The sequence below is a fragment of the Chaetodon auriga genome, chromosome 16, assembly GCF_051107435.1.
Source record: "Chaetodon auriga isolate fChaAug3 chromosome 16, fChaAug3.hap1, whole genome shotgun sequence".
Classification (NCBI taxonomy): domain Eukaryota; kingdom Metazoa; phylum Chordata; class Actinopteri; order Chaetodontiformes; family Chaetodontidae; genus Chaetodon; species Chaetodon auriga.
Window position 1 is genome coordinate 7,375,065 of NC_135089.1, and position 25,580 is coordinate 7,400,644.

Genomic DNA, 25,580 nt, shown 5'->3' on the forward strand with positions numbered 1-25,580 from the left:
AGAGGGGGCCCTCAGAGCATCAGTGTGCTCCTGTACAGTTTTACACAGCAGCACCGTGGATTCAGCCAGAGCAGAGGCTTTTCAAATACTAACCAACTTGATCAGATTATCCAATTACATCAAGTCTGTTGCTAAAGAATATTGTTTTTATTCTGCCTGGGTTAAGAAGAAGTACTCTCCCAGGAACCCTTGGCCTTTGTAGCCCATGATGCATATGCCATGTGGGTGTGGGATCTGCAGTTTACTGCTTCAGGCCTGAGTAAATACTGCAGCCATTCCAGGCATTGCTGTGAATGGTGGAGGAAGGAAATATCTGTAATCAGGGTAACTTCACTTTTTCCCATAGTTGAAGTCAGGAAGTAAATCGGTTGTACTGAGATGACAGTCGATGAATAGAGGGGGCAAATCTCACAGACCGAAAAAAGGGAGAGGTCTGAGGAAAGACTGTAGTTTCCAGTCTTGCTTTAAAAATGCAGCTCGCTGTAATGCATCACATTTGATTCCATATGCATCATCAACAGGACATATTTTCACGTTTTTATACCACATTCTACATTTGTGTGAAGATCAGTGTGACTTTCATTTTCCTGTGTGCTGCCTTAGTGTATAGGCTGCGTTATAACTTGAAAACAACACTGCACACTTAATATTCCTGGCATTTATAGAGCGGCTAATGCTTCCCTTGTGGTCTGGACTGTGGTCTTGCAGCCTGCTGAGACTGTCCGTCTCTCCTGAGACTGAGGCCATGGTTACGCTGTTATTGTTACCTGTTATTTCAATGAGCAAATGCTATTCCTGATCTTTTTCTGGGGACACAAAAATGGTTTGCATATCACTTGGCTGTGTTGATGGAGAGTATATTGCTGGAGAGTTCAGGAAGAAAATGTTCAGAGTTAATATTTACGAAGCAGTAGAAAGCATCTGCATTTTGGATCATAGCTCCTGAAACTAAGATTTACCCATGTCTCCAGAGTGTTTTCATTGCAAAACTGAGTCCAAATATCCCAAACTGAATACGGAAAGAGGTTGTCACTTTCCACTCAGGCATGGAAAAGTTATGTGGTGCCAAACGTTGGCACCTCTCCTCTGTGTACCTCAGTGCATTAACAGTAATTTGCATTAATGACTATTTTCACACTTCAGGACCCTCTAAACTCTGGTTTTCTGATGACATCATCAAAACAGTCTGTGACTATGCCAAACATTAAAACCAGAGAAGCACATGCATCTAATGCAATGTGACGACAGAGCTGACATAAAGTAAAAAGTGTTCCCCTCAAGTCAGCAGAGCTTCTGTGATTGTATTACATGAAGTATAATATATCCTAACAGTCCACGAAGCAATCCGACTAATCTGATGCAAAAATCTATTTAAGCTACTTAAAATAGCTTTTAATAACTGCTTTTTTTAAGACTTAAAAAATTACATTGAAATAAGATAATTACTTATAAAAATGGATTTCTCATGGTGATTCAGAGAGCATGTGAGTTTGTTTTAAAATGCTCAAGGCCTTTCGCAGCCTTCAATACAATATTTAAGTGAGTGTTGTTTTCTGGACGCTGCCACCCACAGATCATGCAGTATCACTATCACTGGGTGTCAGGATCTACTATGATATGAGATAAAACACAGAGACTCCGTCTGGCTTCCAGAACAACACCACGGGTTGCAGCATGCCAGTGAGCAAACAAGAGGTTATTTCTGTCTGTGGCTGACCCCTAACCTACCCCCTGCTGAGTATACTGATGGCTCAGTCCAACCAGGAGGAGAGAGGGGAGGGCTCACATTGTGTGCAACTGCTGTGAGGAACAGCCACTCGAGGGTTAATGAGACTTATGGGAAAGTTATGGTTATTGAAATCAGGGAATGTTAGAGGGGAAGTGTGAAGAAGTCGCCCGCCCTTCGCTGTAGTTGTAACATTTTGTTTTCTTACATGCTGTCCACATTGTTGGGACACCGTTATACCCCCAGACACACTCAGAAGCGGAAAAGGTCTTTTTCCCCCCCTTCGTCCAGCTGCTTGTTCTGGCTATACGATCAGCTATTTTTAGCGGCGTAGTCTGCGCCTGCTTTATAGTGCTGAGTTAATCGGTGGTTAATGTGGTGCATGTTTTTCATGGCGAGGTTTTGTACTTCCCTTTTGCCTCGTCCATTTTCCTATTCTATTCTTATAGCTGTGTACACATCACTCTCTCAACACATTTTAAAATGTTTTCTTATGCCTTTCAGTTTCGTACACCTTCCTCAACCCATTTTAAAATGACTGTTATCTTGTGCTATTATCCCTATGTTCCAGATGAACACTACGATGCTGCCTCTAAGGCAGATAATCATAGTTATATGTTCTTTCTCATGTACATTATACTTATTCCTTTGAGAAAAAGAATGCATATCTCCTGTTATTGTAAAAAAAGACTGTAATTTCATTTTCAGTTGCATGTTTTTTCTGTTTTTAGCTGATTGACTTTGTCCTCCATTGTCACATATTTGTGTGAATACTTCTTCTTAATTTGATGTTGAGAAGTTTGAGAAAGCACCGTTGTTGAGGAAGTCTTACTGCCTGCCAGAGGTTATTTTCTTTCTGCGTTGACAGTGGTCCTGTCTTGGGTTATATAGAACTTGCAGACAATTTTGTATTAGCGGGATATCTTAACATAAATACATCCAGATAAAATCCATGAGTTTTAATCATTCTGGTCTGTGAGTGTATTTAGATTTTATGGGATGCCTCAAGAAAATGCCACAAATAGCAAAATGAATGCATCCATCTGATGCTGTGACATGACTCAGTTACATTGTCTGGATGTATTGCGCCATTGTGTTTTAGTCATAGTTATGGTAAATCAGTCCAGTCAATTTCCATGGTATTTGGATGCCATGCAAAAACAAGCCTTAGCTTCTGCACTAATCATTGTAAATATTGACTGATTGTACTGGCAGTATCATTATTTGCCAATGCTAAAACATGGGAAGGAATGTCTGTGATTGCCCACGGTCGTGCAGTTCATCCAAAAGAGCAAATACAAATGATATTTGTGTTGATGCACATGCTTAAACGTAATTACAGTTTGCCTTTGAGCAACTGTGAATGTGTTTACTTTCTGGTAAGTGTGTGCAGTTAGTTGTTTTTGGTGATGATGTTAATGTGGCCAAAGCTGCCACAGGCCTGCCTTTTTTTAGCCTCTCGTGGCAGCTGCATGTAGCGCAGCTTCAAAGAAAACTGGAGGCCTACAGGGATTTCCCTCTGGCTTTCCCACCATCTGCAGAGGCCTTCATGGGATGTGATGGTAGTGGGTGTTATGGAGACTCCCCTGTGAAAATGAATATCCAGTTTTCCTGCAGCCTCTTTCAACACATGAAATCTCTCTCATTAAATATGTTCATATTAATGATTTTAAATCATATGCTTTCTGTGTCCTCAGCCATTTTACGGCTGATGTTCAGGCACCAGCCAGCATGCAGAACATTTTAACTTGCATCCCATCATTAAAGCACATTCTTCCACTAAACTTAGATCGAGGTGTAACATGATCCACCTAATGCCTTTACTGAAGATAATTCCATGGCAGCCACTCTTTTCACTTTTCACTAACATGATGAATAACTTTACTCTAAGGCTCGAAATGTCAGTGTTCAATAACTCTGCAATCAGTCATCCTCGACACAACACATAAATATATAAATGAAGTAGTTTGATTAACAGATTCATAGTTCAGTCGAAATGAACACCTGTCATGGTGTAGCAGCACTTGCTCAACAATGTGCTCAAATCGATCTTATTCAGTCTGACATCTTGGCTCAGACTGTGTAAGAAACAAGCTGCCTGCTTTGCTTACCGGCACCTAAATTACGTCAAACATGTGTCTTAACCCGATCTTCACTGGAATACTTCCTGGAAACCCCCCAGTGAAAATCCACACGGAATTTGACGCAGTCTGGCCTTTATAGGAAATACCTGTGTGAGCTAAAAGGGGCCGTATAGATGACTCCCTCATCACAGTGCACCTGAACTTGATTACAGCCTGCCCATCGGCAGTTTTAGCAGCAGAGTAACTCCCAAAGCCTTTAAGTGGTGGTTTGAAAGCGGCTCGTGGTCCTTGAAGAATGTTTTTGACCTTTAGTTTTGTTCTTCTTCTTGTTGTGTGATGGAAGTAACATGCACCGTGTTTGTCACGAAATTTAGTTTGACCTTGACACTGTGCCGTACTGAGAGCAAAAATATGCTGAGGATGATTTTATGAATCTAAGTATGCGTGTTAGTTTGAAGCCCCCACGTGGGACTTGATGTTAATGAGTGCTTTGATGTTCAAAGAAACTTTATCTGGGAAAAAAGAAGTGTGGGTTTTGCCTCTGAAGAATACTTTGGCACAGAGGGTCAAGAGTGTAATGAGATTGTCAGGATCACAGTGATGGGGTTTCTCACTTGGACAACATTACGACAGCACAGCAGCACAAACTGTCTGACATCACTGGTAAAAATAACTACAGGAAACATCGTGAACCAATGAAGAATAATGGGCTTTTGTTTGCGTCATATGTTGTACTTTTTATCCTTCACTACAGGAAACATCGTGCAAGAATCACTTCTATTTCAGTGGACTGTCATGACATAATTAGCAAATGTAAGTGGATGACAACTACAGGATGTGAGGTTACAGAAGAATGTTATTGCATTGTCAGCGTGACTCTACAAAATGGTGTGTCAAAGTGGCATTAAAGCAGTTAAACTTGGAACATTGAATAGACTTCAAACCAGAAGGATGATGTGGGCACATTTTTGTGAGCTGACCTGCCATAAATCAGGAGAGGAGGCAGAAGATGTTGATGGAGTGAATGTGTTTAACTCTCAGTTTTTCAAGTTTTGAGGGACTCAACCGTCCCAGAGTTAGTAACATTCAATCCCTGATAGTTTAACTCCAGTTAGTTCCTGTAGTCTGTCCAGCAGAGATGCCAGTAACTGAAACTCCCTGATCAATAGATGATACTCTGTAATTCCTATGAATGATCTATAAAGGCATGGTGTGGACAAATTATACATAGCAAGCAAAATCACAGAAAATCATGTATAAGCTTTAACTCTAAAGAACCACTGGAGCACATATGTATCCTTACTTCTTCACATCTTCTTTTTATGTGGAAAAAAACAAGGTTTGGGTCGAAATGCCTTCAGGCCAGAAGTGTTGGGGTTTTTTCCACATAAAATTATGAAGTAGAAAGAATACTAATGTTCTTGAGATTTTATATTTGGCTCACTTGGACAATCTGAAACAGAACTAATATATACAAACCCCTTCATCAGCGCGATGGTATTACTGTGGCATGAAAGCAGATAGATAGCAGATAGGAGGCATGAAAGCAGATAGGGCGCCAAAAACGCTGATGGTGCCATTATTCTATAACCATTATGTTGTACAATCAACATTAACTTCATAATGACACATAAAGGTAAAAATCTTGTCCATTGCCAGTTGAATCCTGGATACCTGTGGTAGCTGTACTGTGGCCTTTGGCATGTCATGACTTTGAGTTCTGCATCAAGCATCAGTGCTGCAAAATGTTTCTTTGCTTACATGTTTAGAGCAGGAACAATGAAGTCTATATATGTGTAAATGTAGAGCAGTGAATAAAATTCCTGCCATTATGCGTTACCTTCAGGGAAATAATGGACACTCAGCAGGCAAATCTTCGCTATTCTTTTCAGGTCTGATGGAACAGCCTTCATGATGAGAGACACTAGAAATGAAGTATCCATATAACATCACAGTCCCTTTTTTCTCATTTGTAGGTTTTTATTCCTATTGCCAGGTCAGATATTCCTTTATATCATTTAAATACTACCAAACATTATAGATATTTATGCAAACTTTAGCCTCCCAGCATTTGAGGGGGTCATCGTGACCATGTGACACAGCTGGTTCTTCATTGAAAAATTGTTCCACTGTGGTGATGGGATAGATGAGCATGCCGTTGTCCACCCTTGGGGAATGTGCAGCTCCTAATTACAGAGATCTCATCTAGAGTGGGAGGCCCAGGATGAAACTGTGCAACGTTTGGCTCTGTGTCACAGAGTTTACTCATCCCACTGTCACTACGTCTAAATTTTCCACATGAACACAAAACAGTCCAGTATAAACAATATTATGCAGTACATAAAGTAGATAGCAGGGTGTAATAAACATATATAGATAGACAATTTGGAAGACATTGCCAAAAGTTACAAAAAAAAAAATCCTTTCAGATTTACACTTAAATTTATAGTGAGTTAGTATAGTAACTAGATGACCATGTATTTATATGGGCGATTCATATCCATGTGTTTATCTTCAACAAAGACTCAATCACACACGAAAGGATAGACCAACAATATATGATGCAGCGTAAGTTAATAATATTGATTTCTGCAGAAGCTTGTGCAGGCTAGTGCACCTCCTGCACAACAACAAGAGCAGTGATAAGTGAGCAGACCTAAACTGGAGCTGAATCAGTGATCAAAACGTCAGAGTTACATGCTGTATGTTGGCCATTTAAGAGCAAGGCCACTCTGCGAAAACAAACTCTTTTCAGTGATTTGTTTGTGGAATGAAGTTAGGAATTAGATCAGAATTGCCTTTGGAAGCCAACACATAATCACAGCTTAAGTAGTTACTGAAATCAAAGTTTTTCCTTGGGAACATGGATTTGTTAAGTATTTACTGCAAAGCTATCTTGCATTATTCCATCATTGAAATATTTTGCCTTTGAATCAATGTTACAAATATTTATAAGTAACTGTTTTTTTGACTCAGTACCTCCATAAGGCAGAAACATTTGGTTCTTTCCATCTCGGAGTGTCCTGGTTCTCACTGAGCAACCAGAACCCATCGCTCTTAAAAATGAAGTATAATACATTGAATAGTATAAAGACTAATTGTTATACAGAGATGTGTAGCAGTGGGCCTCAGATGTTGCTCTGTATGGCACATACACATCACACAACTGAGACATTTAAACCAATCTATCAACTGCTCAGAGCGACAGGTTATTTTCGTTCTGTTCATCCTGTAAATTCACACATCCCTGATTGGTAATGCTTTATATTACAGCCTGGGGTTAACAGTGTTTTTTTAACACGTAGGGTACCAAATTAAATACCTCCAGGTGTCTGCAGGTACAAATATGTATGTGCAGAGAAAAACAAAGTGAGAGTTATGGAATAAGAAGGAATCATTTCTCTGTGTAGGAGGGATGTCAAAATAAACTGTAAGACAGGAGGTGTGAGAAAAATGTTATTGAGTTTCTGAGGAACTAATTACAGGTGGGGTGCCATCTGTCCCTCTTCATGGTAAATGGACTGTATTTATATGGCGCTTTTCTAGTCTGCCGACCGCTCAGAGCACTTTTACAACACAAGCCTGCATTCACCCATTCACACACACATTCGTACGACAGCTAAGCCACCTGCTCCTTATGAGCTTTATCCATTCACACACACTCACTCAATTTGGGGTTCAGTATCATAGCCAAGGATACTTCGACATGTAGACTGGCGAGGCCAGGGATCGAACAACCGACCTTCTGATAAGCGAAGGACCGCTCAGCCTACTGGGCCACAGTGCGATTACATGTCACATTTACTGTTCCACTTGCCAAATTTCAGGTTCAGGGAATATCAACAATCATAGTATGAGTGCTGCAATACCTTGAAGATCTATGGTGCTGAGCTTAACTTTTTTGTTCTTTGGTGGTGATAAAAGTTACTACCCAGCTTCTTTCCCAAACTCCCTACCTTAATAATACATTATTATTGGCAGCCTTATTAGTAAGTGGCTATACTGATATCTGTTATTGCTAATTAGCCTAATACCCCTGTTCTCTGTCTCTCTTCAACACATTTTTGCTCCTTCCCTATTTTATGATTACCCCGTATGTACAAAATCTACACTCTAATTTGTGGCCTATAATACAGGCTCTACCCATTTTTTTCCCCACATCTATCTTATTTAGTTTGGTTTAAATGTTTGGTTTGTTTAGGCTGGTGTGAAAGTGTCATGTGTAGCTTGTTTTATGGCAGAATAAAACCAAACCAAAGTCCTACAATCAAACTCTGAGTAAACAACCAAGCCTGCCTGAAAAGGGTGGGGTCTCATTTGTGTGGTTCATTTGGGGTGTGAAGCAAAGTGGGCCAACCACAGAATTTTATGATGGTAGATATGCGATTTTAGCATGATTTCAAATGCCAAACTATTTAATCCTGCCCAAGAAGATCTTGAGATGCAACCAATAAAAAACACTGGGAGAAAAAGTGTTGAAAGCGTTCAGCCGTTCACACTTAAACCTTCGGATGATTGTGACTTACTCCACGTATTTTGACAGTTGCTCATTAAACAGGAAGTAAAGTACAGTACAGGACACAATTTTTGCTTCCTGTTTCTGCCTGTTCATCATTCTAAAATGTCATCAGTCAGTGCGAGCACGAACCGGACCAGAACTAAAAGGCAAAATAACGGAGGTGTGACAGCGTCTCATACTCGTTGGGACATTTGAGACAGCGGTGTGATTTGTTGTGAAGTCATGGAACTTCTTCACCACAAACCTGCATCGTCAATCAAGCGCTGCTTCGCGACTGCAACTGTTAAAATGTTTTCACTCTACTCTAAATGAGTAATTACGAAGTCAGAAGACAATGAAAAACAGCTGGCCAGTGGCAAGCAGATGTAATTCTGTGATAATCATCAAGCTAAAATGTCTGGCAATAATGTGGTGCTAAAAAGATGTTCAGTTTCAAACTGTTGATCGTCAGTGACAGTGGTGATCTTTTTTCCAGATATGTTTTTTTGTGTCAATGGAAAACATCTTGAATTAATACAAGCTACCTTGTGGCTTAAGACGAGAGATTAGACTTTCAAATTGTTAGAGAAAATGAGAAACAGCATTGTTCTGGACTGGGATGAGAGCTTGAGAGCCCACAGCAGACTTTGATGCAGGAAGGAGGTTTTGATAGTGGGACAAAACAGGTGTGTAAGGCATCCATAAAATCCGCTGTTTTGGTTCTGTGGCCAACACATATGCGAAACGTGAAAAGAACTCTTTGTATTTACGGATGGTATGACAGGCGGAAAGATGTTTTTCCACATTCCAAATGCTCCAGCTACTCTCCCATATTTTTTATGGTCTTGCTCACCATTATTCAGTCCCAGCTGTGAGCTGTCATAACATATTGTGCCTGACTGTCCCATTTACTTTATCAACTCCATGTTTCCCCTGTCCCGTGCTGTTTGGCATGCATATTTCTTCATCCCACAAGTGAACATTATTAATCCAGAACACAGCAGTCTGGGCCGGCCCTCCCCAGCATGCATTGTCCTGCTCAGTCACATCACGGGAACGACCGCAGGACTCAGAGCATCCTGTGTCTCTGCAGCTTCACCTTGTCAACAGCCCCTCTGTGGCAGACGCCTGCTCTTCAGCTTTAACATATTTTCTAACCAGCCTTCCTGGATCCACTGAGACACACGGAGCTTGCCACAATTAGCATAATTCCCTTTTATCTCACTTCCTGTAAGTGGGTTTGTAGCAATGGATGGCATCTAACCACCATTGTAAGCCACGATTAAGCATGTCTTTGAATAAGCCACTACATTTGCTCCTCTTTGTCCTTTTCAGCTCCTCTGTTGAGTTTCATGTTTTCTCATCACATTTTTAAATAAATACTCACATATTAGTCAGAGTTGCTGGACATTGGCTGCTATAAATCAGTGGTGTTGCAATGGAGACAACAACAAAAACAGTAATCACTCTACATGTAAAAAAAACCTCATAACTAATCATTAAAAATGTTTAAAGATAAGCCTCCATGTCCCTGAGGATGCAGCATGTTTGTTCTTGTCATTGTTATTTAGTGCTACCAATATTTCTGGAGGAAAAAAAAAAAACTTTCTCATGGAGATGTACCCTCTCAAGATTCCAAACAGCTTGTTTTGATCAACCATGTATTGGTTACCAGTAAATTATTTCATCCCCTCCAGATTGTTCACAAAATAGTCTGAAAAGTTCTGCAGGTTTTAGTACGATGAGTCCTCTGTGAGTGCAGCAAAATGACCTAGCGAGGGTTAACATGAGCAGCACTGTGTTCCCTCCTCCTGACATTGACTGAGCACACACACACACACACACACACACACACACACACACACACACACACACACACACATACACACACACACACACACTTTCTCCGCTGAGGCCAGCACGCAGCCAGAGAGGAGGGACTGTTTGCAGCTCCGAGAGCCAGCTGTCGTTCGCTCAGAGCTGGGTCTTTTCTCTCCCTGACTCCCTCGTTCTCCGCCGGCCTCATCACTCCATGGGACTCCAGACCTGGCCGCCAAGCACACCACCACTGTCCTCCATGGCCTGCCTTGATGTGGAGACCCCTTCCATCTGCAGGGGTAAATTCAAATCAGGTGCTTTTTCTTTTTCTTGTCTAACCTAAGTGCATTTTATTTATTTGTGTATCTGCCTGAAGTAACCTCAAGTTTTTTGTTTTTTTTTTAAACTGTTGTTCATCTTCACTGATTCTGGCGGCAGTAGTAGGGGGATCATAGTGACGTAGACGCAGCTCTAACAGGAAATGACAGGGCAACAGTGAAGCTCATCAGAGTGATTCATGCCAAGCATCATTCTAACAGGAGGGACTATTGTCTTCTGATAGATAACAAATCAAACTTGCTGTAGAAAAGAAAGAGAAGAAGAGTCTGCGTGGGAGAGATTTAGGAGATAACACTCATCCGTTCATACTGCCTGTGTTTATGTTGGCGCTCTGTGGAAACACTATTATGGTTTTCTGTCACGTTATAAGCTTGAATTCACACCTGTACACACAATGAGCTTCATTCAAATGAACTGCGGCACAACGATATGCTACTCATCAAGATTCTGATCATTCTTTGTTTGTTTTTAATCTTCGTTGTTTCACTGTCATCAGCAGCAAATTAATTTGATTAGACCAGGAGAAACGTGGATTCTTTTTAAAAATAAAACACAACAGTGTATTTCAGTGATAAAACCAGTTCTACACTAGAGTACGGTGATCTTATAGTAACATCTGTGAAGTCGCATTTGATGAAAAGATTTGCCAACCACCAAAGTTCAGGTATCTACGCTACATGTTGAGTTTTTACAGCCTACAAAATGATAAAATACCAAATAGCTTTTTGCTATTGTAAGATGCATAACAACACTCAAATGACAAAACTGTCTAATACTCAATATGTATATTGTGCAAGAAAGTGAAGCACAATGTAAATTCATTTCCGTCAGGGCCATCATGCAAGATTTGCATGTGCAACATTTTATTGAAGTTGGACATCATAAATTCTTACTCTCCATCTGACTAAATATAACTTTCTAACCAGACCCAGACCAGTTTGTCAACACAAAGTTTGAGGACATGCCCACTCATGGGGAATGAACTGATGTGTTTATTCTTCACTTTGAATCTTCATCTTATGAATGAGCTTAAATTCAGAGTTACTGACCCACATCAGCAACTTCTACACGTTCTCAGTCAGTGCTGCCTTTAGGATTAAATGAGAAATGGTGCAATTTAGTTTGAGAACATGTGATAAACTGATACCTGCTGTTTGCACACATGACTTTGCCCAACCACCTCCAGTAATTTAAATCACCCAGTTGTAAATTCGAGTCAGCTGATATGTAGACTTTTTCAATGACTACAAGCTGACTGGTTCCTTTTTTCCAGTTCCTCTTAAGACAAAGTCTATCATTTAAATTGAATCCAGGTAGATTTGCCCCATCTGAGTGCAAATTGTTGGAACATGCGTCTGAATCAGCTGCAGCACCCACAAATGACTTTTTTCTGATAAACCAATGTAATCAGAATATTCATGGTTTAGTCTATCTCTGGTTATGGATGCCTCAATCGTTGCTAAAATGGGATTTTGTTTAGAGTCTGAGGTATTTATAACCATAAAGCCAACATAACCCAGTGTCAGTGTTTCTAAACAAAGTTCGACTTTGTCTGGACGAGAAGTATCTGTAGCCACACCAAACAGTTTTTTTTTTTTTTTGTACTGCTGATTAAAAAAAGAAGAAGTCAAATAGAATAAAAGGTCTGATGGGAGACCTCCAGGGATGATTTGCTGAGAACAACATGGGTCTGAGATTAGAGATTACATCAGTGGGCAGGGATTTCAGCAGAGCCTTCTCTCTGTGTTTCTCCAACAACCTCTGTTTACGCTCTGCTGGTGAGCTGTAGAGCCGAGCCAGTTTGCATCACGCGGAGGTTAGCCAGGGTTCAGGTTGAACACAAGATGACACAAAGTGAGGAGGACCCCCGGCATGAGGTGTACCCCCATACCGATGCTCAAATTAAACTCTGCATTCTCTTGTGGAGCTGGAAGGCAGCTTTTGGTGTTATTGATATGCAGTTATATGTACTCATAAATTTTCTTGCCTGTGGCCTTTTTTCCAAGTTACAGTGGATATGAATATTGAGACAAAGCAATGGCAATTTTTTACAATCTCCTGGTATGATCTGTCTCTGGCTGGACTATAACCCCCCTGGTCTGGGTTTGTAATAGCAAACACAGCAGGCGGGGCAGGCACACTGTGTTCTCTGCTCCAGAGTCAACGGGCTTCTCTGAGAGTACACTCGGCCTCCCACCCTTTGCCTCGGCACTTGTCACTCTGTGTTCCCTTGCCCACCAGTGGAAGCCCATGAACGTCCCCTGTGCTCTGCGTACAACTGGAGATCCCACCCCCTTAACTACCCCCAAATTTCATGGTTCCCAGGCCTTGTTCTCACAGCTGCCCAGTTTATTTTTGCTAGAGTGAGTCACAGAGGCCTGTTCAGACGAAGCGCCTTTCCCAGGAGAGTTGAGCAGGTCTGTGTTGTGTGTGTGCGTGTGTGTGTGTGTGTGTGAGTGAGTGAGTGAGTGAGTGAGAGAGAGAGAGAGTGGGAGTATCTGAGCCATTGAGTAGCTCTAGCTAAGCTGGCTTCACATCCCTACAGTGGTGACGATAAGGGCCGCATGTTCCTCACACCAACGCCTCATTCGTCATCATCACCCATCACCCTCCTCTTCAGGTTGTTTTTTTCTGCATGGATCAGTGTTATTCTACAAAAATAACAAGTCCACGCTCACTTGTTTATAAATGTTTAAACTGGGGATCTTACTACAGTTTATACTGATGGCAAAGTTACACTGAGGACCATCCAAGTACTGTATGTGATGCCTGCATGGAAGACTCAACATTTCCCGCTGCAGCAGATAGTCGTGTCTTTGATGTGCTAAAGTCACGTAACCACCCAAAACAACGTTACAATGTAAAAACTATTTATTAGATCGTCACGACTCACTTGGCTTTCGTTGGTGTCGTGAGCATTATCGTGACCGCAGCCCAGAAACATTAATCCCTCTTTTATCTGATCGTATTCTGTACTGTAGTTACTTTGTTTGACTCTTCTGTGTATTTGCATCCCACACAGAGATATTGACTCTCATTGGGAGGCCTCTCAGCCAATCACATTGCACTCTTCAAGTCTTAGTGTTGTAAAACTTGTGGTACTCTGAACAACCGTAGTTAAAACCATACAGGAAGTGAATGGGATGTCTGTGGTGGTGAACAGGGTTTACTGTCGGGCCTTTGGGGTAGTGTATTGATTGAGAAAAAATAAGTACTTTGTTTTATTTGAAGTCTGGCAGGTTTCACAGTTAAAGCCAGAGATGGTTGTTCGTTGACTCAGTGGACTTGGCTCTGAATGGTAAACGTTCAACTCTGACCTCTGTGTCCCTGCACTCTCACAGTCCTCCAGCTCTGTCTGCAGCAGAGGAGAACTCGAGAGCAGCTTGTGGATCAAGGCATCATGCCACGTGAGTATTCACATCGCATGCTGATGGCCGCTATCCAGAGTTCCTTTCCCTCTCATAACTACCTTCTGCTTCTTTATTACTTACATGATTTGTTGTTCTCACGAGAATTAGAGATTAAATTCAACTTCATCTAATTCAGCTACAGCATCTTCATCAACCAAACGTCTTCATGGCTTTTGGAGAATATACAGCATTTGCAGTGCCATTAAAACAATGTGACAAAGACAAGACCCATGTGAACATTATGTTTTTATTGGTGATAATGCAGTTACTTGTTGTACCTGCTTCACTTGTATAGTTACAGTGATGACGTTACATCTGTGTAATTGCTCATACATGGTTTTATTGTACGTTTTATCTTATAGAATAAAATGAATAAATGGTAAATGGCATTGCGTCTGCACACAAATCAATTGCTTTATTCCAGAAGTGTGGAGAGTATTGTCCTACTCAAGCTGTTGGTAATAGTCGCGTGATTGCACTCATGCAAACATAGCCAATGATAAAAATGACTCAAAGACTTAACACATAAGCCATTAGCAGCACACCGGAACAAGCTCCTACTTTGTATCATCCACGCTTTGATGTGACAAAAGTGGAGCAGACTCAGTCCCCGTGCTACACCTAATAAAAGATGAGCTGAATCTGTGACAGAATCATGCTGATAGCTGGGAAGGTGGAAAGAGGAAGAGACAGAGCTTTTTGCTTTTTGTCCTGTTCTGTCCTGAGAAGCCTCCTGCTCTCAGGCTTTCTTCAGCTTCCCTCTGGCTCCACACAGGCACATGAGTCAGCGACTGAGCCTTCAGTGGAGGTCAGTCGTCCCCCGGCCAAGCGTGGCCTGCATACAATCCTCTCAGGCCATTCTGAATACAGCGCTCTGCTGCTCCCACACTTACAGGCTTATGGTAGGTATGCAGTGAGGTTTAGGTGACGAGCAGGAATGTTTTGCTTTGCTCTGCTGACACACTCTTCAGAACGCCCCCCTCTGCTGATGGGTCCTTAAACCAAACAGTGATCGTCATAGCAGAGATGACTGGTCAGTGAGCCAGACCTCACGTAAAGCAGGACGAGTTCATTCTGCGAGATCAAACAGTAACTCCCCGCATGGACTGATCTCTCTCTGATTCTCGCTTGAATCAGTAAGGCCGGCACTTCCTGTTTGACTCCCATGAGCTCCTACTCAATAATGTCACACTCTTGCAGAAGATCAAAAACATGAAAATAATATATCGGTTCATTAAGCGCGCATTTTTTTTTTTGTTCCGTAATTTTAAAGTCTGTCTAAATGTCAAAGAGACATCATCATTAGATACATAACAGTACAGTATACACATCCAAGGAAAAGTTTGCTTGTGTGTGGAAGTGCATTATATTGACTGAGGAAAGTTATGGATTTTGTCGATTCACCTTTTTTGCAGCTCTGAAAACACCTGCAGCCTTTCATGAGCAGATTCGCAGCCTGGAGAGAGCCAGGGTAAGACATCAGCCAATGTCATCACACTGCAGCTCATGATTTTATTCATCAAAATCTGGATTATGCCCCAAAAATATATGGAAAAATGTTTAACTTTTTTCAACAGACTGGAAACTTCTTAAAGCACAAACTCTGCAGCAGACCGGACCGCTCCGAGCTGGTCCGTATGCACATCCTACAAGGTAATCATCCTCCTGTGTGTTCCCACTGAGTAAGGATGTCTAGATAACAGAGATGAATAAGGTGCTTATTCATCTAATCGCACTTATTGCCTGTTTAAATTTGTTTTACAAAGTTAGAACCAGATATATGTCTTGGAGGTTGACATATGTTTGTGAGGTCTGGCTGAGCATACAGTGAGTCACCCTGACAAAGCAGTTAAGAGGCTGACTGATACTGGCCGGATTCGTAGCCAATGATCCTCTGTGTATTTATCAGAGACACAGGCTGAAGCTTCCCTGCAGGCCACACAGATGAGGCTGAAGAGGGCCAGACTGGCTGATGATCTCAATGAGAAGATCGCCCAGCGGCCTGGGCCCATGGAGCTGGTGGAGAAGAACATCCTGCCTGTTGACTCTGCTGTCGAAGAGGTCGTCCATGGTACATACGCAACACTTGACACTATTATATCCTCTACACTGCTAGACCTGAGCCATTCAATATGTTTGTTTTAGCCAGCTTTGATGCCATGTTCACCACCTACAGGTCATCACTTACAGTGACAGCCAGAATGATAACTAACTTATCCCTTAAGTAAATAATAAGCTGTACTTGCATATGTCTAATGTTGGTCCCACAGGCGACAAAGCAAACTACTCTAAGCTGCCAGATATTTACAACTTTGATGAGGACAGCAGTGATGCCTTGTCACCACAACAACCTGCCAGCCAACAGTCTCCCAGCTCCACCTCCGCCTCTCCAAGGGAGTCTGGAGGGACTGAGGCCACTTCTACTTCCTCTAATTTAGACTCTCCCATACAGGTACATCAATATCTTGAGAGAAAAATAGCAGTTTGAGACTTAAGTTTATTTACTGTGTGCATACAGAGTGTGTTAATCACATGTAATGTAATAATCATTTGTAGAAACATTTTGTACTCCTTGTTTATCAACCTGAATTCGGTTATATTATCCCAGTTGAAGTGCTGCTCTTTCCTTGTGTGGAATGATGATTACCAGGCATAGTGGCTTCACTGTTCTTACTAAATGGACCATGTGGTTTCTCTCTGTCTCTGCTTTTCTTAGCACTCCTCACCACCTAACTCACAGTCCACATCAGATTTAGTCAGCTTGGTCTCCACTAGTCAGCAACAAAGCAACCAACAACCTCAGCCAATCACCGCTGCTGTCCCCAGTGTCACACCGGGGCCAGTTCTTGTGAAGGTGAGCTTCAGATGTGTTTTTTAACAGCTCCAACTTTCACTTATGGTTTCTTGATTCTTAATCTTATTATTGGGGTGTTTTTAAGGATGAGTTAATTTAAGTAGTTTATTCACTCACATTCTTGGGATGAAATTGACCTATTACTAAGCTCTCTGTCTCTCTGATTTATTGACTGTTTTTTTTTTTTTTTTCTTTGTTTCCTTTGGAAATATGATGAGAGATGCGATGTCAGAAGACACAGAGTCTGTGTTTTGTCACACTGAAAGTCACATCAGTTTTGGGTTGAACTGAATGTCAGCATTCAGCCAAGTCAAACACAGTTCAAAGAGCAATAGGGTTTAAAGTCATTTCACAAATCCTTGGGCTTAAATCTGTGCCAGCCACAGTTTGTCTTCAATTAGGGTCAAATGACAGGCCGGCCTTCCTCATTCAGGCTGTGTAAAATGTAAGCCAAAAATCAAAGGACGGGAGTGAAGCAATAAATAGTGCATTTATCATAATCCAGTTATCTTCTGAGCAGAAGATAAATTCTCCCTCCCCAGGAATATGATAGGGGACTGAGCTTGACAAATTGGAGGGTGTGTGCTTGCTTAACTCAGCTTGAGTTTCTGGTTCCATAACTAGAGCCCACTGCTCTTATGCCAAACCATTTTCATGTGTATCCTGTAACTGCAGGTGGTAAAACAATAAGGGTCGCATTTCCACTACCCGTTTCCTCATCCTGCAGTTCTCATCGGGTGTCAGAACAATGTTCCACCTTAACGCTTCAAGCTATAAAAATTCAGTATCAGTTCCAAGTCTTTCAGTGTTGGTACTGGCAATGTTAACTGTATTCCCTGATAAACTGGACTGAGATCAGTCACAGGGATCAAATATCCTCCAGATGGTCCTCTCTGGTTTTACATGCCCCCTTTTTGTGTTGTGTTCTGCAGCAAAGCCTGCCCAAGCTCCCCGGCGATAAAAGCCGCAGCAAAAGGAGCAAAGAGCCCAAACCACGGGTGAAAAAGTTAAAGTACCATCAGTACATCCCCCCGGACCAGAAGCAGGAGCTCAATGAAGCGCCGATGGACTCAGCTTATGCCCGCCTCCTGGAGCAGCAGCAGCAGTTCCTGCAGCTCCAGATCTTAAGCCAGCAGCAGTACAACTACCAGCCTGCCACAATCAAGTAGGCCTATGGCTCCATTTAGCAACTCAAACACTCCTTTTACACAAGCAGAGACATGGTTTGGCTTACCGACAGAGTTTACCTGTATGTGTAAAGGCTAATTACTTTGTTTTGAGTTCATTACTACTGAAATGTAGAAATGAAACTAACTGAATGTTGATTTTTAACAAACTCAATCAAAGTTCACACCTGGCTTTACAGAGTAATTACTGTTGAACTACAGCTGCTGTTTGTCTCAAATACTTTACATTTCCTGCTCATGGCATCGTACACAGAAGCTGCTGATTGTGAAAAGTGGTTTCGATGCACCTTCTAATGTGTACTCCCTTTTTCTTCCCAACAACAGACCAACAACTGAGGTACAAACTAGCTGTTCCACTGTTGTTCTTAGTGGAAACACTGTGTCTACCGCTGTGCTGCCCCGGCACGCTCAGACAAACCGCAAGCCAGATCATTTACCAGCTAATCTGGATGAGATGAAGGTGACACGTCGCTGCCTGCACACAGTGTGACTACATGCACCTCATGCATGCTAAATTTTGAGAGTTATTTTATAATAAGCTGTTATCTTTGCAGGTTGCTGAGCTGAAAATGGAACTAAAGCTCAGATCTTTGCCTGTTTCTGGGACTAAGACAGACCTGATAGAGAGGCTAAAGTTGTATCAGGAGAACTCTAACATTCAGACTGCTGCTGCCAATGAGACAACAGCCGTCACAGCTGCTTCACAGCCTGAAAACACAAAGTTAACCCCGCCGGTGTCCCCTATAGCCTCTAAGGTGTCCAGTCTGGGCATAGAGGACAATAGTATGGCAGACAGCCCCACCAAGCTCTCAGATGCTCTGTCTCCTACTCACTGTGTGAACTCCCCACAGAGAGCTCCACAGGAGGAGTCCCCCACAGAAACAAGGTCCTATGACAAGGACTCTGAGAAGGACAAACGTCTCCACGAGAAGGAGCGTCAGATCGAGGAGCTGATGAGGAAGCTGGAGCAGGAGCAGAGGCTGGTGGAGGAGCTGAAGATGCAGCTGGAGGTGGAGAAGAGGAGTCAGCAAGGAGATTCTCCACCTCAGCTCAGCCCTCTCGCGCCCATCCAGGTCAAAGAGGAAAACAGGACCCCTTCAGCGTCCTGCAGCTCGCCTGGTCTGCCAGTGTTGATCAAACAAGAGGAGGTGGCAGATCAGAGCCACTTAACTCCTCAAAATCAGTTCATCATCAGCCATCAGACTATGAAGCAGCCTGAAGCCCTGCAGCCTGGAGCCCAGATCCTCCTGCCCGCATCCCTTCCTGCCACAGCAGTCACTATCCAGCTCCCTGCCAACAGCATCAAATTACACACTACTGTTAGCAGCACAACCCCAGGCCTCATCCAGACCTCTGGACAGGTGCCACAGAAAACAGAGGCCTCAGCAGCATTACAACAGCAATGCAGCACTCAGCCACTGACAAAGGTAAGAAAACACACCATTTTTTTGTACATGCTGCCCTGGTCTGTCTGTTTATTAGTCGTCACTATCAGCGTTGATTTTCTCTTTGTTTTGGACGACATTAAAATGTGCAAACTCGAGCTGTGTGTGCTGTGTGTGCACCTGAAATCATAAATTTTGTTTTCTGTTCAGTAAATTAAGATTAGGTTGCACATCATACATCTGGTGCAGTGTTTTCAATGGCACTATCTGATGACACCTCAGAAGTTTTTTTTTTGCACATAGCTGACACTATATCACGGGTAATGCATCTTTCTTGTTGCCACAGTAATAACAGGCCTCAGCTGAGTGGTGAAATCCTTCCCTATTCACATCAGAAGGCTTGTGGAAACTTGGGTTACTGGAGCAGGTGCTGAGTGAAGGCTGACAGTGGTGTCCTGACTGCCCTCTGTCGTCCCTCTGCTCTGAGCCAGACAACCAGCCAGAATTAGCAACAGAAACCACAACTCAGAGCTAGCTGAGGAGAGTAGTCATGAGCTATGCTGCCTAGTGCTGCAAACAGTGCCGTCACTAGTGGGCTGAAAGGCAGTGATTCTCCAACTGAGGAAGGCCCAATGAAATTCAACTTGAATGACATTACTGAAAAGCTTCTTCATCCCTCAAAAGAACTTTGCTATTACAAGAGAAATGTTTAATGCTCTCACAAGATTGTGGATGATGCATTGTATTACTTTTCCATGCATTCAGGAGACAGCATTTTACAACATCAGTGGCATTAATGTATTCACGGATGTATGCCTCCATGCTGACCTGTTTATATTTCTTTGTAGACTTGGAGGATGGATACGACGGCACAAAGCTTACTCAACACATTCCCAGCGAGTGGATGTCCTGCGGGAGCCTCCTCTTGTGAAGGTGGTCCTAAAGGACCGGCTAATGAGGTAGAGGATAATCTTTTAGTCTCTTTTACTTTGGTTTACTGATTTATACAGTTTCCACTGCATTTGAATGATGGCTTGTATCAGATGTATCCTGTTTTTCATCGGACATAAGGGACTGTTGTCTTTTCCTGTTAAACAGTCTCCGCGTACCAGCCGGCCAACTTTCTTGCATCAGCCAAAATTCACAAATCATGCGTCAAAGTGTAAAGACCCACCCCGCTATGAGGATGCAGTTAAACAGACACGGAGCATGCTAACAGCTGTTCAGGTGACAGATGAATACATTGCTTCCAGTATATCCTTTAAGTTGTTTCTAAAGCTGCTCAAACATTTACTGGTCTTTTTGTTTCCCTGCAGGGTCCCACTGCAGCTAGCCAGCAGATGGATGATCTGTTTGATGTGTTAATCGAGAGTGGTGGTGAGAAATACTGCAACTTTTATAGGGGACACTGGTAAAGTAAGACAGGAAAAAATAATGATGATTGGGTTCTCACACTTTGGGTTCTGTACTTGTTTTTCAGAGATCTCCCCCTTCGTCAGACAGGATCCTCCCAACCAGGATAAGCCTCTCCCTGTGACAGCCAGCGTAACCACTCTTCCGATCAACACGGTTATATCCCGCCCTCCACCGGTGGTCCAAGTGGCGCTGCTGCCTGCTGCACCGCTCACCTCCTCGAACAATTTGGCAGCCCTGACCCCTGACACCCAGCTGGAAACCCTCCTGGATGGCACGCTGGGCACTCACTCAGAGCCACAAACACTTAAGCTGATGGAGGAGCTACACTCACCTATGGTTACCATGGAGGTGGACTTCATTGAAAACACACCACCCTCTGCTCTGAACCTGCACAGCACCAACATGGACAATATGGATTGGCTGGACCTTACCCTGTCTGTGCCAGCAGAGGGGGTCAACCCTTTGGACATGTCAACACCAGTGGGCGTTTTCTCTTCTGACTTCCTGGACTCACATGAACTGCACTTGAACTGGGACTGAGTGCTGTCAAGGTGAATTCATCCACCTATCAGACTGTTTCAGATAGCCTTAATTTTTAACACAAGGGAGGATGGCTTTTGTTTCCTGTGTGGAAAAATAAGAGCTCTCGGGGGTTGGGGCGGCTCTGTTTTGCTTTCTGGCCACATAAATCAGCTCAATAATAATCTAATCGTGCAGCGTCAAGTTTAGACATTGCTGCATTGCTTCCTTTGAGGTCTTTAAACCCTCTGATTGTATAGGGAGACTGGCATAAAGTAGGACTGGTACTGGCAGATTGAGCTGACAGTGGAAGTAGCTTTTAAATTTTAATCTTAAATTATGCCACTTCTTTGTTATCAGTCTCATCGTTATTGTCTCTTGTCCTCTTGACTTAATGAATGCACAGGATTGTATTGGCCGTGCTAATGGCTGAAAGAGCAGGAAAATGTCCTAATCCTGGTTAAAGAACTTATGGGCAAACACTGCATGTAGCTGTGGGCTGTTGCTATATGTTCATAGCACTCTGTCTTGGAATGATTTTCACTGTCAAAACAGATTGTAAACACACCTGTTAAATGTATGTACATTGTGAAGCATAAATCAGATGTTTAACTGAGTGGCCTGACATGAGGCCACCGAGTTACCATCGTGTCAACATGGGCCATAGCAAGTGGCCCAGCAGCACTGACCAAACCAGCCTGACCGACCAAGTATTTACTAAAAAATACTCAGTGTGCAGATCAGCCAGATCTTCACTCCATCTCCACTGCATCTGTACACTGTGTAACAGACACTGCACATGTTGTAAAACAAGAAAAGGAGAATCCTGCTTCCAGTCATGGGCAACATAGTCACTAGAGTCACCTGCTGTGCTCTGTCAAGACTCCAAATGGATGATGATAAATTGCTGTTGCAGCATCATTATTTGCCTTAAAGACTGGCAGATTAACTCTTAAAGGGTTAAAGATTATTGAATTAAGCTCAGCTTGGTTTTTGTTCAGGTAATTTGTTCAAGAAAGTGTAAGCATGCCAGGACATATCTTTCCACAATCTCTGTGTGCAGCATTGCAATGTAACAACAGACAATCAGAAAAATAACAGTATCCTTCAGTATGAACCACTGCTCATGTGTGTTATTCGCTCACTTCACACTGTAATCACCTTGTATTGTAGTGACATCTGCTGGCCGCATCTGAATCTAATCAGCTTGAGCAGGAAGAGTCTGGTCTGAAGGATTCACCTCTGCGGGTTATCAGGAGCATTGCTGACAAACTCACCTGACTGTGAAGGAATTGTTGTGGAAAGGACCTGTGAGAGCAGTAGTTTCTTCTTTTTTCCCCTTTTTCCAGCACATTCTTGCCTCATTTGACAATCTAAAAGTCACATTTTCAAAGGGACAGAATGAGGAATACTTTTTCTTGACTATACAATTATACCTCAACACCAAGACACATTGTAATGCATGGTTAATAGACCACTTTAAATAGTCTCTGAAGATCTCTGGCCAGTCTGGGACACACAGTGCTGAATATTGTTATTTTACCACAAATGACTGGCAACGTTCCCAGTAGCTTTAAGACTGCTGGCTGTGGTTAACCTCTTCTTCAGAAATCACACCTTGATCCAGGGTCTCTGACTAATTATCATCCAGTTTCAGTCCTTCCATTCTTTGCAAGTAAAGAGTTGTGACTCAGCGACTGTTATTAACAGTAATCTTTTTGAACCTATTCAATCTGCAGGGCTTGTCGCTCCACTGCACTTACTAAAGCAACAGTAACTCTTGACAACTGTGTGAACTGTTTAACATTCAAGAAATCACAGAGGCCGTCTTTTTCCACAGCTGCAACAGACCTAAAAGTCAGTCTTTTCTGTCCATGGTTGATGCCAAGACCTTTGACACCTTCGTTTTATTGACAGTTGATTGTTGTAACATTTTGTGATCAGGCCAGCTTGAGGCTGCCTCCAAAAGCGAGTCAGTCCCCATAGACGCCCATACTGAAACATGTTCAGTTCAGTATGGAGGAGAGATTTTTATATAACTCACATGTTTATATTAAGGTTTAAAATTCTGCATGATTATGGGTATGGACACTCTGAGTGACAGCTAACCGCTAGGTTTCAGCAACCAGGCTTCATTCGGCCACCTCAGCTCCACCCACACTCCACCTCTTTCCCGTTTTTGGACTTGTTGGGACTTTGGTAGAGTCAAGCACTGCCAAGATGGCGTCGGCCAGAGGCACTGTCACTGAGCTTCACAATGGCCACTCAAGAACCAACGTCACAGAGACTATGTGCATGTTTAATACAGTCTATGATATTACCCCCAATTTAGCTCCCTTTCATTGGCTCACTGTCCACATCAGATCATACTTTATGTTGCTTCTGTCGACTTACGAAACTGTAAATGTCAAGCTCCTTCATTCCTGCCCGATCCTTGTGAACCTTATATTCCATCCTGGCATCTCCACTCTCAGAATACAGGGTTCATGTCTGTCCCTAGAGTTAAAGAGAAGTCAGCAGGCTGCAGGGCCTTTTCCTGTTGTGCCCCATTCCTCTGGAAAAACTTCCCGGCTGATATTAAACAGCCTGTCTGTCTTGAGGCCTGTAATTCCAATCTCAAAACTCATCTTTTCGCCTAACTTTCAGTAAGCTGCTGATTCTTTGATGTTTGTTCTGCCATTGAGAGTTCTGTAAACTTTCTTAAAACCACTGCATCTCTCTAACCCTCTGTTTGTTTGTTGTTCCACAAGCACAGGTCCAAGCTGTGCCCATGTCTCTCTCTCTAGTTTCTCCTTGTTCTCTCTATTCACTCAGGCTCCTCTGTGCTGGACCATCAGCCTTGGGACTTCTCCTCATTCCAGATGTTTTGGATCTGGATCTTCATCTTCCAGGAGATTCAGCCTCACCCCGATCTCCCTCCCTTTTGTACATGTTGTCCTCTTCTCATTCTCCCTCCATGTGTTTGTTCCTTTCTCCTATCTGTCTGAATGATTTGTTTGAGCTTTGCCTCAATCTCTTTCCAGGTCTCCATGGTGGAGAAGAGGTCATGTGGCACCTAGAAGTTGCTTGAAGTCCTCCTGGATCCATATTCTTCATACCTGTTTACAATTTATTTAATTTCGTCATCTAGATCATCCATTCTTTCCGTCCTGTAAGAGGGATCTCTCCTCTGTTGCTCTTCCATTTCTTCCTGGTTAAAGGAGTTTTTCCTCATCTGAATGGAGGGTTTAAGGATAGATGTTGTTGTAATCTGTACAGATTGTAAAGCCCTTTGAGGCAAATTTGTGATATTGGGCTATACTTTTTATCTGAAATTGACTTGACTTGATTTTATATGCTATGTTACCTTTTATATGAATGTAGGCATTTTGTATACACAGAGAGCATTTATCAGATTTTTTTAAATTCAGTGAAAACTCAATTTGGATATACAGATACATCCTAAAAATCTAATATTGCATACATTTTTATACAGGCAGACACCAGATGCTCCTTCTTTTGTGCTCAATTAAAACTGAACTGAATGTTGCAGTTGACAAGCGTTTTCCTTCTACACTGATATTTGGCACATCCTGCACAACAGAGAGCGATTTGAGTGGTTTGAGCTTGAAGTCCTCAACAGCTACTTTTCTCTCAGAGCTTTTTAACGGTAAGGATTGACGTTCGGCACTTAGGACATTTGTGTGTGGTAGACTTGAACTTATCGATGCAGAAGGGTATGAAGCAACAACCAGCTATGCAGCTGCAAAAGAAGGAACATAGAAAAAAAACAGAATGTCAACAAACCTGGAAGCATATGCCAGTAACTGCGACACTGGCTGCACAAATAGAAACAGGCCCTAACAAGCACCAATTATACTCTCATGCAAATATGGCTCCAGGATGGAGTGAATGGTTTCTTACCCAATCAAAGCTGTCATGAAGCACGCCAGCCAGGTCAGGCTGCTGACAGAGGTAAAAGTCTCCGTCAGGATGAACTGCCGACACTCTGGACACTGTGTCCTGCATGGACAGGATGGAAAGTTTTCCAAGTCCAGAATCACTGGGGGGGCTGTTAAGAAAAGCATTGGAAATCTTACAAAAGTAGAAGAATGTAAGTACTATCAGGAAAATGTACTGAACGTATTAAAAGCATATATCATTGGTTTAATACATTCATGCATTAATGTAAAAGCAGGATTTTACTGCTGTAGTAGCCGTGAAATGGATGCGTGAAAAATGACTGAAATTCTAATCAACATAGATGCCAATTCATTTTCTGTCAGTGGACTGATTGATTCATCAATTTTGCTTGGTACTTTAATTTAAAACACAATTTATTTTACAAGCTCTTTATATGCTTTG

The 25,580-nt window shown here is 42.4% G+C and overlaps 1 protein-coding gene across 2 annotated transcripts; it reads left to right on the plus strand.

Annotated features, from left to right (window-relative positions):
- Positions 1 to 10,224: 10,224 nt before the first annotated feature.
- mrtfbb (myocardin related transcription factor Bb) lies at positions 10,225 to 23,125 on the plus strand. Of its 2 annotated transcripts, none has more exons than XM_076753611.1 (14): positions 10,225 to 10,440; positions 13,807 to 13,872; positions 15,291 to 15,346; positions 15,453 to 15,528; positions 15,785 to 15,946; positions 16,146 to 16,327; positions 16,592 to 16,729; positions 17,662 to 17,894; positions 18,241 to 18,376; positions 18,471 to 19,343; positions 20,150 to 20,260; positions 20,400 to 20,528; positions 20,618 to 20,678; positions 20,782 to 23,125. In XM_076753611.1, the coding sequence occupies exons 1-14, from the start codon at positions 10,341 to 10,343 to the stop codon at positions 21,255 to 21,257; spliced, it is 2,799 nt and encodes a 932-aa protein (XP_076609726.1). In that variant the 5' UTR covers positions 10,225 to 10,340; the 3' UTR covers positions 21,258 to 23,125. The 2 variants fall into 2 exon arrangements, with proteins under 2 accessions (XP_076609726.1, XP_076609727.1); XM_076753612.1 differs by having other exon boundaries at positions 10,225 to 10,425.
- The last annotated feature ends 2,455 nt before the right edge of the window (positions 23,126 to 25,580 follow it).